General features: G+C 29.7%; 1 protein-coding gene across 11 annotated transcripts in view; it reads left to right on the forward strand.

The window, feature by feature from the left end:
- The window catches only part of Brp (ELKS/RAB6-interacting/CAST family member bruchpilot), a 74,755-nt gene that overhangs the window by 16,490 nt on the left and 41,223 nt on the right, over nucleotides 1–17,042 (forward strand). For all 11 annotated transcript variants that reach the window (XM_083102245.1, XM_083102246.1, XM_083102249.1 and 8 more), the window contains exons 2-4: nucleotides 4,627–4,776; nucleotides 8,818–8,914; nucleotides 10,487–10,542. In XM_083102245.1, coding sequence (XP_082958371.1) covers nucleotides 4,627–4,776; nucleotides 8,818–8,914; nucleotides 10,487–10,542 — 303 coding nt within the window. The remainder of the gene's footprint in view (nucleotides 1–4,626; nucleotides 4,777–8,817; nucleotides 8,915–10,486; nucleotides 10,543–17,042) is intronic.

Here is a 17,042-nt window from a genome sequence, read left to right on the forward strand (position 1 = left end):
TTTCTTATATACTTATGTGTAAATCAACGTAATGTACTTTGTGTATATGCGTGTGGAAACTCTATTTCTTCGCTAAAGATAAACAAAGATTGCGGACAGAAATCTTGAATAATTATTATCTCAAAAAAATTAATTGTTTCAAAAAATATATGAAGTACTCGAGCCATAATAAAGTGATCGTTATTTCCCCAAGAAAACTGACCGCGTGCCTCCACCCTTGCCTCATTCCTTGGTCGAGATCGATCTGCGGGTACAACGACCCCAAGAAAAACCAAGACGATGTACTATATAATTAGGACTATGTAGTTCTTGCGATTGACCACTTTACACCATCGTCTACTTGAAAATTGATCGCAGGTTTTTTGCTCATTCTGATTTCACGGTCATGAATACTTCAATAAAATTATACAATTATGAAAATATTAATGCCGGCTTTTTTAGTCAAAATTTGACTATAATGTAATGATTTACTTATATTCAAATTTTATAAAACATTATATAAAAGATAAATTTTAGCTCGCTCTTTAGAAATAAGATAAACTATTATTTAAAGTATCGATTAATTTTACTTTTCAAGATTATAATAGTTTCAAAATTTATCATATCTATTTGTGAAAAATATTATGAAAAAATTATTTCATAAACTTGAAAATAAGGATTATTTTAATGAAAAATATAAATAATTGAATACTTTTTAACTTTTTATTTTAGATTTATTAGAATTATGTATTAATTATATATTTAAATTTTTCATATTGAATAATATAGAATAAACAATAGCTGATTAAAAAAATATTAAAGCTTTGAAAACATTTAGCAATTTTTGCAGCGAAATAATGATATATATATATATATATATTTATTTATTTATTCCGATAAAATGGCGGTAGATACACTTATTTCCAGGATTTCCGGTTCATATGTGTGAGTAAATAGGCACCATAATCTGTATGAATTTATATTTATTTCTTGAATGCCGGAAAATTGATAGAAATCGAACAGAAAACGATTCTTCATACTTGTGTTCGCTGATTAAAATCAGATTGCGAAAATCATGTTCCTTTGACCAGCGGAACATACAATAGTTTATCGGAATTGGCTGCCGATTGTGATTTCAATCTCTGATAAAATCTACTATTTTCAGATTTACTTGGATCAATGATAACAGTATATATTTACATAGCTGATTAAACTTGTGTAAAATACGTAAGCAATTCGCTAATTTTAGATATTTTTTTAGAAATTTTAGATATTTTTTTCTTTAACAATACATTTTAAGAGAATTTTTAAAAAAATTATTTATATATGTGCATATGTATAAAGTTTGTCAATAATTTTAATATTTTTAACATTTTTATAATTTTATAAAATAATGCACCGCATATATACTTTAAATAAAGATGACTATACTTTAAATAAAGACACCAAATGAAAAAATTATATTACACAAATCAATAATATACTTTTTTAGAATTTTTTTTTTAATTTTTCTTAATATTCAATAATATTTTACAAATTTGTAAGAAATTTTTGTCAAATTAGTTTTATTAATTGAAATTAATTATTATTATTAATTGCATAAAAATCAAGTATTATGCATATAAATTTTTTTTAAATTAGATACGTGCATATATATAATGAAAATTCCAAGTTATCATGAAACATTGTTCTAAACATTAATTGAAACATTTCTCTCAATTAATGTTTATGAATTTTCTGATTGATATTGCAATTATAACTGGGTTGTAATATCAATATCTATCAAATACAAGATAAAGTAATTTTCATATCATGAAAATGCGTCTGTTGCAAGTGTTGTAGGGTTGACTCGATCGTTAATAGGATCTCGTCTTCTCTAAGAGGGGCTTCTGTTAAATTCCAAACTTCCTTCTTACTTTTCCCTTCTTCGATTTTCTACTTTTTGTTTATGTCATATCTTGATAAAATATTTACGTAATATTACGTAAAATCAAAATATGACGTAAATAAAATATTTACGTCATATCTTGATAAAATATTTATATCAATCTACGATTGAATAGTTATTGTCATGTCTTTAATAATATTTAATGCGACAGATTGCTTGAATATTTCAATATTGAATATCTTTGAATATATCGTAATCTCTCTCTCTCTCTCTCTCTCTCTCTCTCTCTCTCTCTCTCTCTCTCTCTTTCTCTCTCTTTCCTTATTCGTCTGCTAATAAAATTGATAAAAAAATTTAAGCACTGATTGTGAATTTTATTTGTATTTTCATCAAACGACTAAATGTTAAACGACACTTCTTGACGAAGTTACGAGCACTTAACTCACTTTGTTCGATTTTTACGTTCCGTGAATATGCATCAAATGTATACGTTCGACAATATTGCCAATTCTTTCATTGCATTTTATTCGTGATATTTCATGTCACATAAATGTTTTGTAAATTCTACTAAAATGAATATGACATGTTCAAAATATTTATAAAAAATTTGTAGTATTTAATCACTCCTTGATAAAAATTTAATTAAAGTTATAATTGCGCATTAATTCTTTTATTAATATAAAAATTTAAGAACTCGATGAATAAAACTTTAAACATAAATAGAAAAGCAATTTTAATATAAATTGAAATTTATTCTAATTAAAATTTAATTTTTGAGATGTAGTTCAATTTAACGTCTAAAACTAAATAAACACAATGAATAAATAACATAAAATTTCTACTAACAAAATAAAATTTACATTAATAAAACGCAATATAGGATAATAAATATTAAGATAATAATAAGACGGATTTTTGCATGCGTATTATTCGCGGAAATTTATAAGCAAAAAATAGAATTTAATCACAGGGCGAGCAGATCACGCAGAGACATTGGATGATTAAGGGGGAAATGACGTTGCGCATGCTAGAATGCAATTCCCTGCCTTCCCATCTCATCCTCCATAACATCGCATAGCACTGATGCCATGCACACCAAATCAGGTCAATCGGTAATATTGAACATATTGGCTTCCGTAGGAATATTCGTTCGCATATGTTCGTTGCAGTATGCGATTCTCCCGTACAATCAAAAACATTCGATGAATAAACTTTTACACGCATGTAAGCATTTCCTGCAACAAAGCGATTGTCTTCCTTTATATCACAAAACATTGTATTGCGTTCTTTTTCGTAAATCTCGTTATCATATACCGTATATTGAATAACAGAATGTATAATATTTTATATAGTAATTTAAAATTAAATTTACTGTCGCTTATTCATATATGCATATTCGACCAATATATTTTACTGTCACAAAATGGAAAAACACGATTGAGAATTTTTATGAACTCTGGAAGTGAAAATTAATTAACTTTTCCCTGATTTAAACTTATCATCACATAATGAGAAAGATACAATTGAATATTTTTATAAATTCTAGAATTGTGATAATTAATTAATTTTTTCCTGATTGAAAATATTGTCAAATACCAAAAGAAGAACACAATAGAGGATTTTTATGAACTTGGGAACTGAAAATTATAATTACTTTTCTTGTGATAATATACAAATATACATATACTCAATATTTATTATTGTCACTCAATATTTAAACTTTTTTTACATTTTTTATCGTTTTAAAAATAATCCTCATGAAAAAGGAATGTTTTACAATAAAGAAGCGTGCGCATAAAAAAGCATTCGCGCATTTACATATTTCCTTTCTTTTTATATAAAATATACAGTGAAAAATATATTATTTTTCTCCCAGGAACACACAAAGTCTCTCTGAATCTAGATAAAATTAAAACACTCGTCGTTAAATCAGCGTGACGGGAAGACGTGCGTTGCATGCGCAAAGTGTTTCATCAACGAGACAACACGTCGGTGTGCAACACAAGCGTTTGTTAATCTGCTACACCAGAAGTACAGTCGGAAATCTTTCTTTTTTTTTGCGACGCGACTTTTGTCCACCTACGCGCTTATGTCGCCGGCGTCATTAACGATGTCTAACGAGCCGAGATCAGAGAATCTTGGTGGAACACAATACCACTCGAGTCTACCACACATTTATACGAGAGTAAAAGATTAATACGACCAGACAAACAGCAGTGTTTTCACTGTGTAATACAATTGTCGATGTAACGATGCGTGCACAAATAGACTTTTGTTTTTTACTAATATTTCAAGCGAATACATCGTGCAAATAGCCAAACTCTAAAAGGCTTTATCGCGTTGAAATATATTTTAACATTTAAAAATTTTTTAAATTCATGCATTTACGATATCTGATATAGGAATGGAATAATTTTAAATAATCTAAAAATATTTGTGACATTTTATCGTTACATATTGTATAACAATTATTATTATAATCGTTCCAATTTCTACCAATATTATTTCTATTAATACATTCATTCTATTAATATCTTTATTAATGTTTCCATTAGTTCTTTTCTACTTCTATTTAAAATTTAAGACAATTTAAAATTCAAGAAACAACGAGAAATTTCAAATAAAGAATGAGATAAAGCTTTTTATATTTAATTTCTTTTTATAATATCTTTATTGTATATTTATTGTCAATAATAGATTAAAAACATAGAGAGAGATTATCGTATTCATAGGTCAATTATAGATATTTTTTATTACAGAAACAAAGCATGATGGTCCGTCAACTGGAAGAGGAGCTTAGAATGAGAATGCGCGGGCCGAACGTTGAAATACAGCAGCAAATAGAAGTTTTGTATAATGAGAACGAGCATCTGACTCGCGAAATCGCCATACTTCGTGATACAATAAAGGTAAGTCATGAACATTAACATCTAGATTATTACGAGATTACTTTTTCTCTGAGCCATAAAGTGGATTTAAACTGATCTCTTTTTATTGTGACGCAAAATTATCTCTGTAAAATGACGGTGTTATAATCCTGTATTTTCTGCTCCTGGTTGAATTTTTCCGAGGGAAAATTAATTTCCGCCCGCGCGCTTGCAAGATTAATTTTAACCGGCGTGACCGTAGGTCGGTTTTCCGCGTCTTACGTCGAAAATAATGCAGTCATGGGCTCGAAATAGAATGGCGCACGCCATCGCGAATGTTTTCCGCATTTTCGAGAAGAGAAATCCCATTATAATTCAAAAATAATAGGGGTATAATACGGTAAATGGGAAATAATAGGAATATAAATGCGGTAAAAAAAAGTGGAGACTCCCATAAGGAGATTAATGCACAAATTTGAAAATGCCACGGATTATCTCCCGGGTTATCTTCTTTTTTTTATTCTTGTTTTTCCTCTTTCACCGACAGCTCTGAGAATGTACTCGACGTGAACATTTTTACGCGCGATGTCAGATATATTATATATTTTCACATTATTTCTTTCGATTTTCTGATATTGCTGCAGACATCTGTCATATGCTCCAGCATTCCTATTCAAGGAAAATATTTTGGACCTGTCCAATATCTTCTTCGAATATTTCGCAAATTTTAATCATATTTTGTTTTATATATATCTACGAATTTTAATCTTTTATATACAATGAATTATTCTCTTTTGTTTTAAAATAATCGCGAGAGGATAACGAACTACAGTTATTTTTCAAAACAATAATTTGTAACAGCTATTTTGATTTTTATAGTTTTAATAAATTTTTTCTCGTTTTTTTTATTAATAGTACTTTAGTTATTAATAATATATTAAAATTCTATTGAAACTGTGGATACAATTGATAGTCTTTTAAACTGAATCAGTAAAAATGTTACAAAGCAATAAAATTTCACTGAAGATTAATGAATATTCCATTAATTTTTAATGAAAACGCTCATACTTTTTTCTTTTTTATTTTACTAATTGGCAGTAAGATTTCAAATTGTAGTAAAATTTTATTGAAAAATCCATCATTATTACTTCTCACTTCTCAGTGAAAAGAATCTTTGCAGTGTTATACATGTAACTGGAGCCATATCAATAATAATGCATCGATTCTATTTAATAGCGTATATCATTGATTTATTTAAAATCCATTCAGAGTATCTATTGATGAACGCGCATAATGAATGCAATAAAATTCTTCGCGAAATAATCCATCTGATGATATGTGCCCGTGGTTTATTGACTTCGCGTATACCATGTGGGCCTGCTTGAACCGAAATAGATGAACGATTTAGATCGTGAGCGAGGTAAACGACCGATTGTCTGAACGAACAGAATTGTCTGAACACAACCAGAATGTTTTTAGAACGCAAATATCAGTCTCTTCTTATGGTAAATTTATTAAGTCTATCTATAACGCCACGAATAAGCGTTGTCGATATACTTTGTCAAATTGCAGCACATAATTATTTAATCAGCTCCTACTTAAAGAGCGTGAATATTTTTAGAAAAGATATAAATATTAATTTTTGTTTTCTTAAAAAAGTCAACACATTAAATAAGCATATTTAAACAGTACAAGTTGTGTTTGGCATGGTTTTTTGTATTATCTAGTACTTGAAGAACATCATACACTTTAAATAAAAAATATTAAAAATATTTTAAAATAAAAATATTTTTTATATAAATATTATTATTTTTAATTTCAGCAACGCACTCATGTGCGTATATTTTTTTATTTAGTGAAAAACTACTTTTGGTATGTATTACTTATTAATAATTTTTACATTTAATATATATATCAAAATTAAGTCAATTTGTATCAAATATATTTTATTCTTGTTGCAAGATAAAAAGAATTCATAGTATATAAAGACGTGTGTGCATGTGTGTACAATTTGCCTTGTACATGATTATTTAAAGAGATAATTTAATTGACTAAGACATTCCACCAGGAAGTAGTTCATTTTAATAAGAAGCAGAGGGATATTTGTCCATAAGCTTAAACTGCCTCGACCTAAATATCGCAGACAGGTCAAATGTACAACGTACGCGAAGCAACTGGTCGTCTTTGGCCATTCGCCAGTTTATGCACTCGATTTCTCGTCTTTCCGTAAATTCTCGTTACTATCAAAATCAACACGCGTCCGACCGAGTTTATCGTTATTATGAAGTCTTTAGAATTTGAAGTGTTTGAAATATCTTAATATAATGTATATGCATTTTTATTTCTCCATCCTCGATTCAATATACGATTTTATATACAAAGTTATGCGGCAGGGCTAATTATTTAAAATTTAATTTTTTGATAATGTAATTATAGCTTGTTTTATAATGAGGAAAAGATATCTACATATCTACAAATTTGTGATTAATCTATTTAATTTTTTATTAATTTGTATATATTCGATACGTCTTATAATTTCATTCTTATAAGATTATTATAATATGGTTCTTTGTCGATAATATCAATAATAATATATCGAGATAAAATCAGATTAACAGTAAATGAAGTATATATTTTTTGAAATACTATTCAACAGAGATGCATCTATATGATTATATAAAGGTTTCTAAAAGTTTTCATTAAAAAAGTTTGATTGAATTAATTATCAGATATTACTTGATGTCTCTGCCGTAGAATTTTCACGTTTTTACAGCGTGCGCTATTGTCCAAGCTCTCAGATAATATCGTACGCGAATGTTCTTCTCGCACAGCAGGAAAAGACCGGCAGAAGGCCAGCAGCGGGCGTTTAATTCCAGACTAATTACTTTCCTGCCATCAAAGAGACGCGCTAAATTTGTTACATGGGCGTCAAGCGGGTGACACTATTCGCCGTTGATTTACACATAAGAAGAGAAATGTTCTAACACATGAATTTATCATGTATACATAGCATATATGAGAAACGCATATGCTTCGATATAAATGTATATAAATTCATGTGCTCAGACATTTCTATCCCCATATGTACGCTCGAATCAAGTATGTGAAAAGGTTACAGAGACATTTTATCGATTTTTATAAAAATAATCCCGTACAAAGTGCACGAAATGTCATAAAAATAGCTTCTTCGTCCTTCGTTGCAAAACAGATTTCTATTACCCGATTGAAATGTTAATCTTTTTTTAGATGCTGACAATAATAGTAAATTATATATCTCTTCTCCGATCTGTCAAAGTTTGTATTTGATGTATTTTTGGAAGACATATGATATATACTTTTGTAAAACTTCTCTGCAAATCACTGAAAAATATTTTAAAGAGAAATCTTTAAAAAAAATCGAATTCTCTCAAATTTATCGAAGAATCTTTTCAAATTAGTTCTTGATAGATTTGAATCATCTCGCGTACAAAAATGTGAAAAGTTTATAAAATAATGCTGATTTTTTTAAGGTTTACATATGTGTGTGTAATCGAATCTTTAATCTTAATCCATTTCAATTCTACATGATACCATTCTGAAAATTCTGATAATTTTATAATTTCAATATAGTATATTAATATTTTGAATATAACTGAATTGCCTATTATTTTTAATAAAGCTCTAATTACAACATTCTACAACTAATTAAATTACATACTAATTATTACTTTGATTCGTACTTGTCCACTGTATTTTACACATTTAAAATAATGGATTTATGGAGAATATTTTGAAAGCACTGAGATCACATGTAGTTTCATTGTTGAATGCATGTATGCGTTATGATTTATGTATGAATACAATAAATTTCGAAAATATCTAAATTGATATTGTCATAACTATGCAAAAATTCTTATGTGCAATAGGAAATTATCGAATATGAAAAAAATAATAATTTTTTAAAAACAAAAATTTTTACGAGTTTTAAAATAGCGATAAATCGCGTAAAAAAATTAAAAGCGATAAATCGTGAAAAAATAATATAATATAATATTTTGAATTATTATAATTTTCTTATTAATTATTGATCTTTTTCTGTTGCAGGAATTGGAATTAAGAATAGAAACGCAAAAGCAAACGCTGCAGGCTCGCGATGAAAGTATCAAGAAGCTCCTCGAGATGCTCCAGAACAAGGGGATGGGTGAGACATTGCTTGCAATTTCTTTAAACTATTTTAATTAATTATTTTTCTCAATATTTTATTTTATCAAAAAATATTCAGATGTGACCATAAGACCGATTGAATCCTTGAAAAAGAAAAATTAGATTAATTGAATGGAAAATAGATTTAGATTTATTTATAATATCAAAAATTGATACATTATAATATGCATGATTTTAATTAAGTTTATATTTTATGATAAAAAACTAACATAAACTATGATAATCAATATTAATTGTTGAATTTTTTCAAGGATAATATAATTATAAATTGAAAAATCATAATAAAGAGATTAGATATTAAAATAAATTAAATTAATTTTGCAAATTAATAAAATATTTATTTTAATTATAAAATACATAATATCATGGAAAATATCTGCATCAATTCCAAATTGGCTTAAACAGGAGAAGCGGCAGTAGAAATGGTAAAATTCACAATAATTAAATTTTTACTTTAGATTTGTACATTTTAAACAATTTGAAATTTATTTTTCGCTTGATTTCCCATCTTATGCATTTTTCTAAAGAAGTATATCTTTTCCGCTGACAAGTTTTTATCTAAGTTTATACGAAATAAAAATCAAGTAATATTTTGTTAAATATCTAGATTCGTAAATAAGATTTTATGCGGCAATACACATAGAAATCCGAATAAACTTTATAAAGTTAATAGCTGGTTTGCAATGAACAACACCCGGTATTTTACCGGGCATCCTTCTCCAACGAAGAGAAAACCCAATTTTGTGTAACGAATTTTTCGCGTAAATACTCTCGTCCGTCTCAACGAAACACCATAAAGGTGGATCGAATTATCTCGTTAAATTCGCGGACCTCGTCTAAGCGGGCAAATCTATTCTCTTTGAGAGCATTATTGTAATCTATATAAACTTGCTATGAGAATAACAATGCGAATGAGAAGCCTAATCGAGAGAATACTAATTTTACAAAATAGTTCTACGGAGAAATACAAGAATGCTTTAAAAAGTTGGGAAGATTGAAAAAATCACATTATAAACAAAACTTTTTAATTTATGACATAATTATTATTATCAAAATAAAATATATCATATTTGCACTTGACACAAGTGAATATTCCAAATGCACTGCACTGACATATCGGAACATTTTTTCGATTTTATTTATTTTTATGAAGAAATTAATATTAAGAAAAGCAATTAACATTAAGAAAGAAAAAAAATTATTTTTATTGTATAATATTTTTTTTAGTATTAAATATAATATTATATTTAATATAATATTATTCTATTTTCTATTGTATTATAATTGCAAGAGACCTATAACTAATTATATACATTCTACTAATTAAACTGCATAATTCTATTAATTATTATACAAGTAATATGTACAAATAGAGCAAAATTAAAAAAGATTGCGCGTGAGCAAATTACTGCGATAATTACTAGATCTCTATTCACACATACAAGTGCACATACATATACACACACACATTCATAATTACACCGATGATCCGTGAACCTGGAACCAAGCAGTTCCCCCAAAAGTTCCTCGTTACTTTCTGCTGTTTTAGGAAAAGAGGAGGAAAGGATCATGTTCCAACAAATGCAGTCGATGGCCCAGAAGCAGGTCCTTAAGCTATTTCTATATCCATGTCGCCATACATATATTCATAATTAAATTTAAATGTATATATATGTGTATATATGTATACATTTATATGTACCGCGTATATATGTATATACATATATATCTGTGTGTGTCACTCATATTTCGATCAATGCTCATTATGCATTTTTAACGCATATGTATATATATATATATATATATATATATATATATATTTGTTTATCTATTATATTTATTTATATTAATCAACTCTTGAAAATATATAAAATTTGCCTATACTATCATATACATATACATATGTATATATATATGTGTGCGTCAACATTAATCGCTATTCATTATTCTGTATGAGTAGTCTGCTTGCAAGTAGTTTGCACTGCCAGTGGCTTTACTTTTCGCCCCGTGTTATCGTGCTCACGCTTGAACTTCTGTGTCACTTGATCTGAGAAAATAAAAAAAAAGAAAAAGGAACAAAAAACCGGGACAAAAGCAAAAATGAACAAGCGAGCGCCAGGGGGTGAGTGGAGTAACCCTTATCCTTATACAGACGGCCCATTCTCGATTCAGGGACCACAACAGGGTTTTGCGAGCCTCTCCGCCCGTCTCGTGCGACTCGACTCGATCATTGCCCTCTAAAATCGATCGGGTTCTTGCGAGCGGAAGTGTTCTCCGTTCTGTGTTTCGCAATAAGGGCGAGATTAAGGTACGGTATACATGCAAGATCGGGGGCCGGTGATAGGCAGAGACGGTCGAAGCTACTAACGCAACGGCCTCGGTCAACAGGCACGGAAATCCGTAGATTTTAAATTTAGAATGCGATAACGCAAAAATCTGATTATTAAGCGAGAATGCGAAGATTCAAGGATTCTAAAGACTTGCGCAGAAAACGTTCGTGGATCTTACAAATATTGAAAAATTTTTCAACTTTTAAAATAGCTAAAAATCTAAAACAGAATAAAACTAGAATTTTATAATAAATATTAAGAAAAATTCACACACACAAGAGTTTAAAATATGTAAAATTAAAATGAAAAAACTTTCCATGAAGCATCCAAGAATCCAATAATTTTGATGGTTCGAATTCACATGTTCAAAGAAATCAAAGATTTATGTTTATGATAACAAAATCAATTTAATATCATATGATATACATAATTGGTGAAAACCAATTGTTCTAAATTCTTAAATTTCAAGAAAAAACATCTATGTATTTCGATTGTATTACAACTAGGATTGAAATAACACTTGTATCAAAATTTAATTAACGACTTATTTTTTACGCAATTTCTATTATTCTGTGTTATTATTTAGAAATTTACTTGAAAAAACAGAAGATACGAAGGAAGAAGTAAATTAAAGGGAAAATCGATCTCTCAGAATATTACATCAACTAAAATATATCTTTTTTCGTGACTTTCATTCAACGCACGTCGTTATTCGAAACTACTTCGATGCATCTCGAGCCAATTTGCATGTTCTGTTCATTTCGAATTTTTTAACATTTTTCTTCCTGAGGGAGAAAGAAAATCGAATCAAAGGGGAGCTGGAAAATCGACGCGTTTTACATCACTACTCGACAACCTCACATATGTATTATACACGCGCGTATAAATGCATACAGACACATGCAAAACATACACACATCATACATACATCCCTCGTCTTTCAACACGCACGCACATACTCGCACCCTCGTTCGCGTTCAATGTGCACGTAATCGCAGGTTTACTTTTTCACAAGTGCTTCGATCATGCACTTTTTTCTTCGTGTCACCGTCGCAAGAGTTTTCAAAAATTCACGCCCATAAGCGCAGTGATGTACTATTCCTATTTTCATTGCGAACGAAGATTGCGGAAATCTCTGAAAAATAACCCGAAAAAGAGTTCGCACCTTTTTTCTCAGAGGCGTCTGTCAAGTCCTCGCTTTGCTTTATCGCTGTTGCTTTATCGTCTCGTTTACCTTTATAGAATTTCGATATCTTCTAACGCCGCATGTGGGTCCTGACATCTCTCATAAACTTATACGATAGAAATAAAATTCGTGAGACAATATAAAAAGCCGAGAAGAATCTTGGCTACTGAGTTTACAGATTATGTCACAATTAGCACTTGTAAATGTTTAATCAAAATTGCAATAAAAAATCGTATTTTGACAAAAATTACATAAGGTCATGTTACAAAATATCAACCATTTCTATTGATACAGTATCTCTATATATTTCGACCGAGTACTGTTCGCTTGACTGAAAATTTGTTTGCACATGTCTCGGTGATATTTGTCAACAAGATCGCAGGGAAAAGTCCTCGCGTTAAATCCGACACTTCCAGGAATGGTACAAAAATCCGTCAACGTGAATTTTTGAAGCATCGATATATAAATTCCCCATATCGCTTACTCTCACTCAGCAATTGTCGCTGCTCAGCTGTATCGTCATATAGCGAAACAAGCGCATTTGTACTGACTGTTAACGTCGTAAAAAAAAAGTTTCTCAGAGTACTGCCACCGTCACCAGCATTACTATCATGTGTTTTGCTCTGCTCTTCACGCAATCCATGTCTTTAGATGATCTTTAGAGCAGACGTAGTTCGTATACATTCCCGAGATACGTTTTCACGTTTATAGCGCCCTACCTTTATTTATAGTTCGTTCTTGGTACATGGATGCGAAGTCGTTCGAGAAATTCACTACTATTTCGCTTATAGGGTTACCTTTTCCATTTTGACCCACTTTCACGGCGCGTGATTTATTTACGTTTATTTTTCGATTCGTATATTTCTTTGCGAAATTTATATTTGCTGTGATAAGTTGCAGTGTTTTTGTAATTCGTCAAAATGACCAAATATTAATGAGTATATAATTCATATATAATTCAGATTTCATTAATATATAAATAAATTAATATATATAAATATTAATATATAAATCTCTCTTTTCCCTGAAATTGGTTCTCTCTGAAATTCGGTTTTAATAAATTTTAATGAATTTGAGAGAGCAAAAAGTATAAATTAATTATTTTACTTAAATAAAATATTTTTGAAATAAAAAGATGATTAGAAAATTAATATGTGACTCAAATTGATCTATCATAATCAATTGCTATAATTAATATTTTTAACGAACAACATCGCATTCGCTACTTTGCTCGGTCTCCTTGCACTCTCGTATTTATGCCTGTTAGATTTAGGACCTAGACGGAATCAATATAGCTTGAGTGGCACTCGGGAGCGATTTGACAGAACGAAAAATTGACAGATCCGTTTCCCTTCTTTCCGGGTGTAATTTCGAGCACGAATTGGACGCAGCAAGTACGTCCACATTATATTAGAGCCATTAAAGCCATCGCACAAGAAATCTTCACTTCTTCTTCTTCTTTATTTCTATCGTTCTTTCATTAAAAAACTACCGCGCACTGTTAACTCTGGCTCTTCCCCTCTTTTCTCCCTCTAAAAATGTACCTTGCAATCTTCGAACGAACTCTCTTGCGTGAACAATTGCACCAGCATCAAAGCCTGTCTCGTTGTTCATTGTATCGACAACTTAGCAGCACGAGCGTTGTATCATGTTATCACTACTATACCTTAGTCCAATTCGTCTCAACCGATTCCTCGAAATCCTTCGATAAGCCCTTCGTGTTCTACACGGAGATTAAAATCGCTATAATCTCGGCAAGAATTCGAAACTCGATGCTAGAGACAATGGAAACATGATAATATTGTCGTATCTTTCCGTGTTTGGATCGATGTAGCAAATTCAATTACAATAAAATTTTAATTATTATTATTTTCAGTTCTATAATTAACTGCTTATGCTATTATTATCGACAAATAAAATTAGCGCGAACGAAATGGATACTATTATCTTTGATAGAATATTCTAAATTCTCGAGAGAGAAATAGCGCGCATACGAATAGCATGTCTCAAACGTGTAGAAGACGTTCCGATTAGCTCGAAGAAGCAGGACACATTCGATGTCAAGAGGAAACTACTCGGTCCAATTTCCTCTCTTTTCACTGCGAATTTCTCTGGGCATAACCCGATCTCTCAACGCGGTAAATGCGCGCGCGCAATTAATAGCTGCAATCTCGTTGCACGTAATTAATTGCCGTAATTCAAGCAAATTCGTCAAAATAATGTACCTTAGATATCTTTCGAGAAATTAATTTCTCAAATTGAAAAAAGGGGAAGAAAATTAATAGAATATAAATCTATGACATTTTTTTAACTTTTAAAAGTTCAAAGTAGGTATGTTAACAAATTTATTATTTTTTTTATCTTGTATGTCAATTTATTTCATATAATTTTTTCATGTATTTATTATAACTAAACAATTATAATTATATTATAATTAGTGAATAGAGTAATAAATTTATTACATAAGAAATAATGTAATTCGCAAATTTAACTTGTATAATTTTATATAATTATATTTTTTTGTTATTTATTACCTAAATTTTTTAGAAACAAAAATTATGAAAAGAATCAAATAATTATTTCTATTGTAATACTTATTGAAATATGTTTTTGAAAAGCATGAAAACAAAAAGTAGAACACGTAATCCTCAATATTTCACTAATCCCATATATGAAGCCACATATTCTCCTCTGCCTTTTTCTTTTTGCACCATACGTCGAACAATTCAAAAATGATTCGTCCACGATCTCTTTATTCGATGACCTCGGCAAACGAGATAATTTATCTAACAATTAGCTTTCTTTAAACAATAATACAAACTGACAATATATTTAAAAAGTGAGAACTTGTACTCACAGTGTCTAACAAAGCTAAATTACGTGATTTGTCTCATTAATCTAATTTGATAGATCAGATGTTAGATGAATCATCCAATTATACGATACGTCGCCGAATCAGCGAGTCATTGGACGAATCGTATCGCTACCGCTACACGATCGATAACAAGAACAAGACCATAAAATGGTCGATCGTAAGAAACGAACGAACGAGCGGTATAATTAAATTCAAGATTTAATTACGAGATTCAAAAATAACAACAGCTGCGATTGGAATGCGTGGAATGAGCTGCTTTAGATGTGTAGGCGATAAGAATAACGTTAGAGCTCCGTTCGCGCGGGGAAATATCACGCCTGCATATCCACCCATCACATCACTTATACCTCCCTTTAATCACAAATACAATTACTACCATCACTACATGATCAGCCATCACCATCGTCGTCACGGTCACTACGAGTCACCCCATCATCGACTACAATTACTACTACTACTACATGCACAACACTACTACGTAGCTCAAAATTAGGGACCGGCGACACGCACGTGACTTCTTTCCTCGCCAGGCTCTACCATGGAAGATCTACCAGGTATACTAATCACACACATTAATATTACTTGAACGCAATCTAGATACACAAGCAAATCAATTAGCTGAAATCAATTATGCGAAACTTATTCTACAAAGAATGAAATGTTTTGACTTAAATCTCTTTTTTTTAGAGCAAAAAATTTATTTTTAGTGATTATAAATAATTTAATAAAAGATTTTATAGATAGTATTCGAATGATTAATCACGCGTTTAATAAGGTACGTTGCACATGTAAACATGTACCTATAATATATTTTTGCGTAAATAATTTGCCTTCGGGAGAGCCACCGTATGCAAAAATAGTCTTCGCAAAATTTCACTCGCGAAAAGATTAATGTGAAAATTTTACAAGTGCAAAGAGAGAAAAAGAGAAAGAGAGAGAGAGAGAGAGAGAGAGAGAGAGAGAGAGAGAGAGAGAAAGACAGAAAGACAGAAACTGAAAAAGATTGCACACATATAATTTATTTTAATTTATTTTAATTTATATATATATATATATATATATATATATATATATATAATATTATATTTTATAATTTATAACTTAATTTTATAATTTATATTAGAATTTATTTCTCAATTTTTTATACTTAATAATTAAAAAAATATTATACGTGAAATATTTAATATATAAAATATTAAAATATTATATATATTTAAAAAATCATTTAAATCGTGTGTTAGGATATTCTCTACTTTTTTTAAGCAAAAATTCATTTGACGTAAAATAAATTTCTTATTGTACTTATTATTAATGTAAATTTAAGATAGAAGCATCCCCAACTGATAGATAGCGTTTATTATGATAATGAAATTATTCTGTCGAAATAAAGTTACATAACTGTAAGTTCGTTACTGTTTGTCACGGATTACATACATACTGAATTGAAAATCATATTAAACTTCACCACGAGAATAATCCAACTAATCATGTAGTTCGCTATTGTTCGTCGCGAATTATGCATACTCACACAATTGAAAGCCATGTTAAACTCCACCACAAGAATAATCCAATTAATTTTTTTCTTCTTATGCACATCAAAATTTTCACGCTCATCATGTCTTCATCATATCGTTTAAAATTTTACATTTAAAATTCTTGTCAAGACTTCATTCATTACGTGTATCTATTATAGATATAAGTGCGCGTATATCGT

This window comes from Camponotus vicinus, unplaced genomic scaffold (assembly GCF_025532165.1).
Source record: "Camponotus vicinus isolate PSW18456_S1 unplaced genomic scaffold, iyCamVici1.0 SCAF_6, whole genome shotgun sequence".
Lineage (NCBI taxonomy): Eukaryota > Metazoa > Arthropoda > Insecta > Hymenoptera > Formicidae > Camponotus > Camponotus vicinus.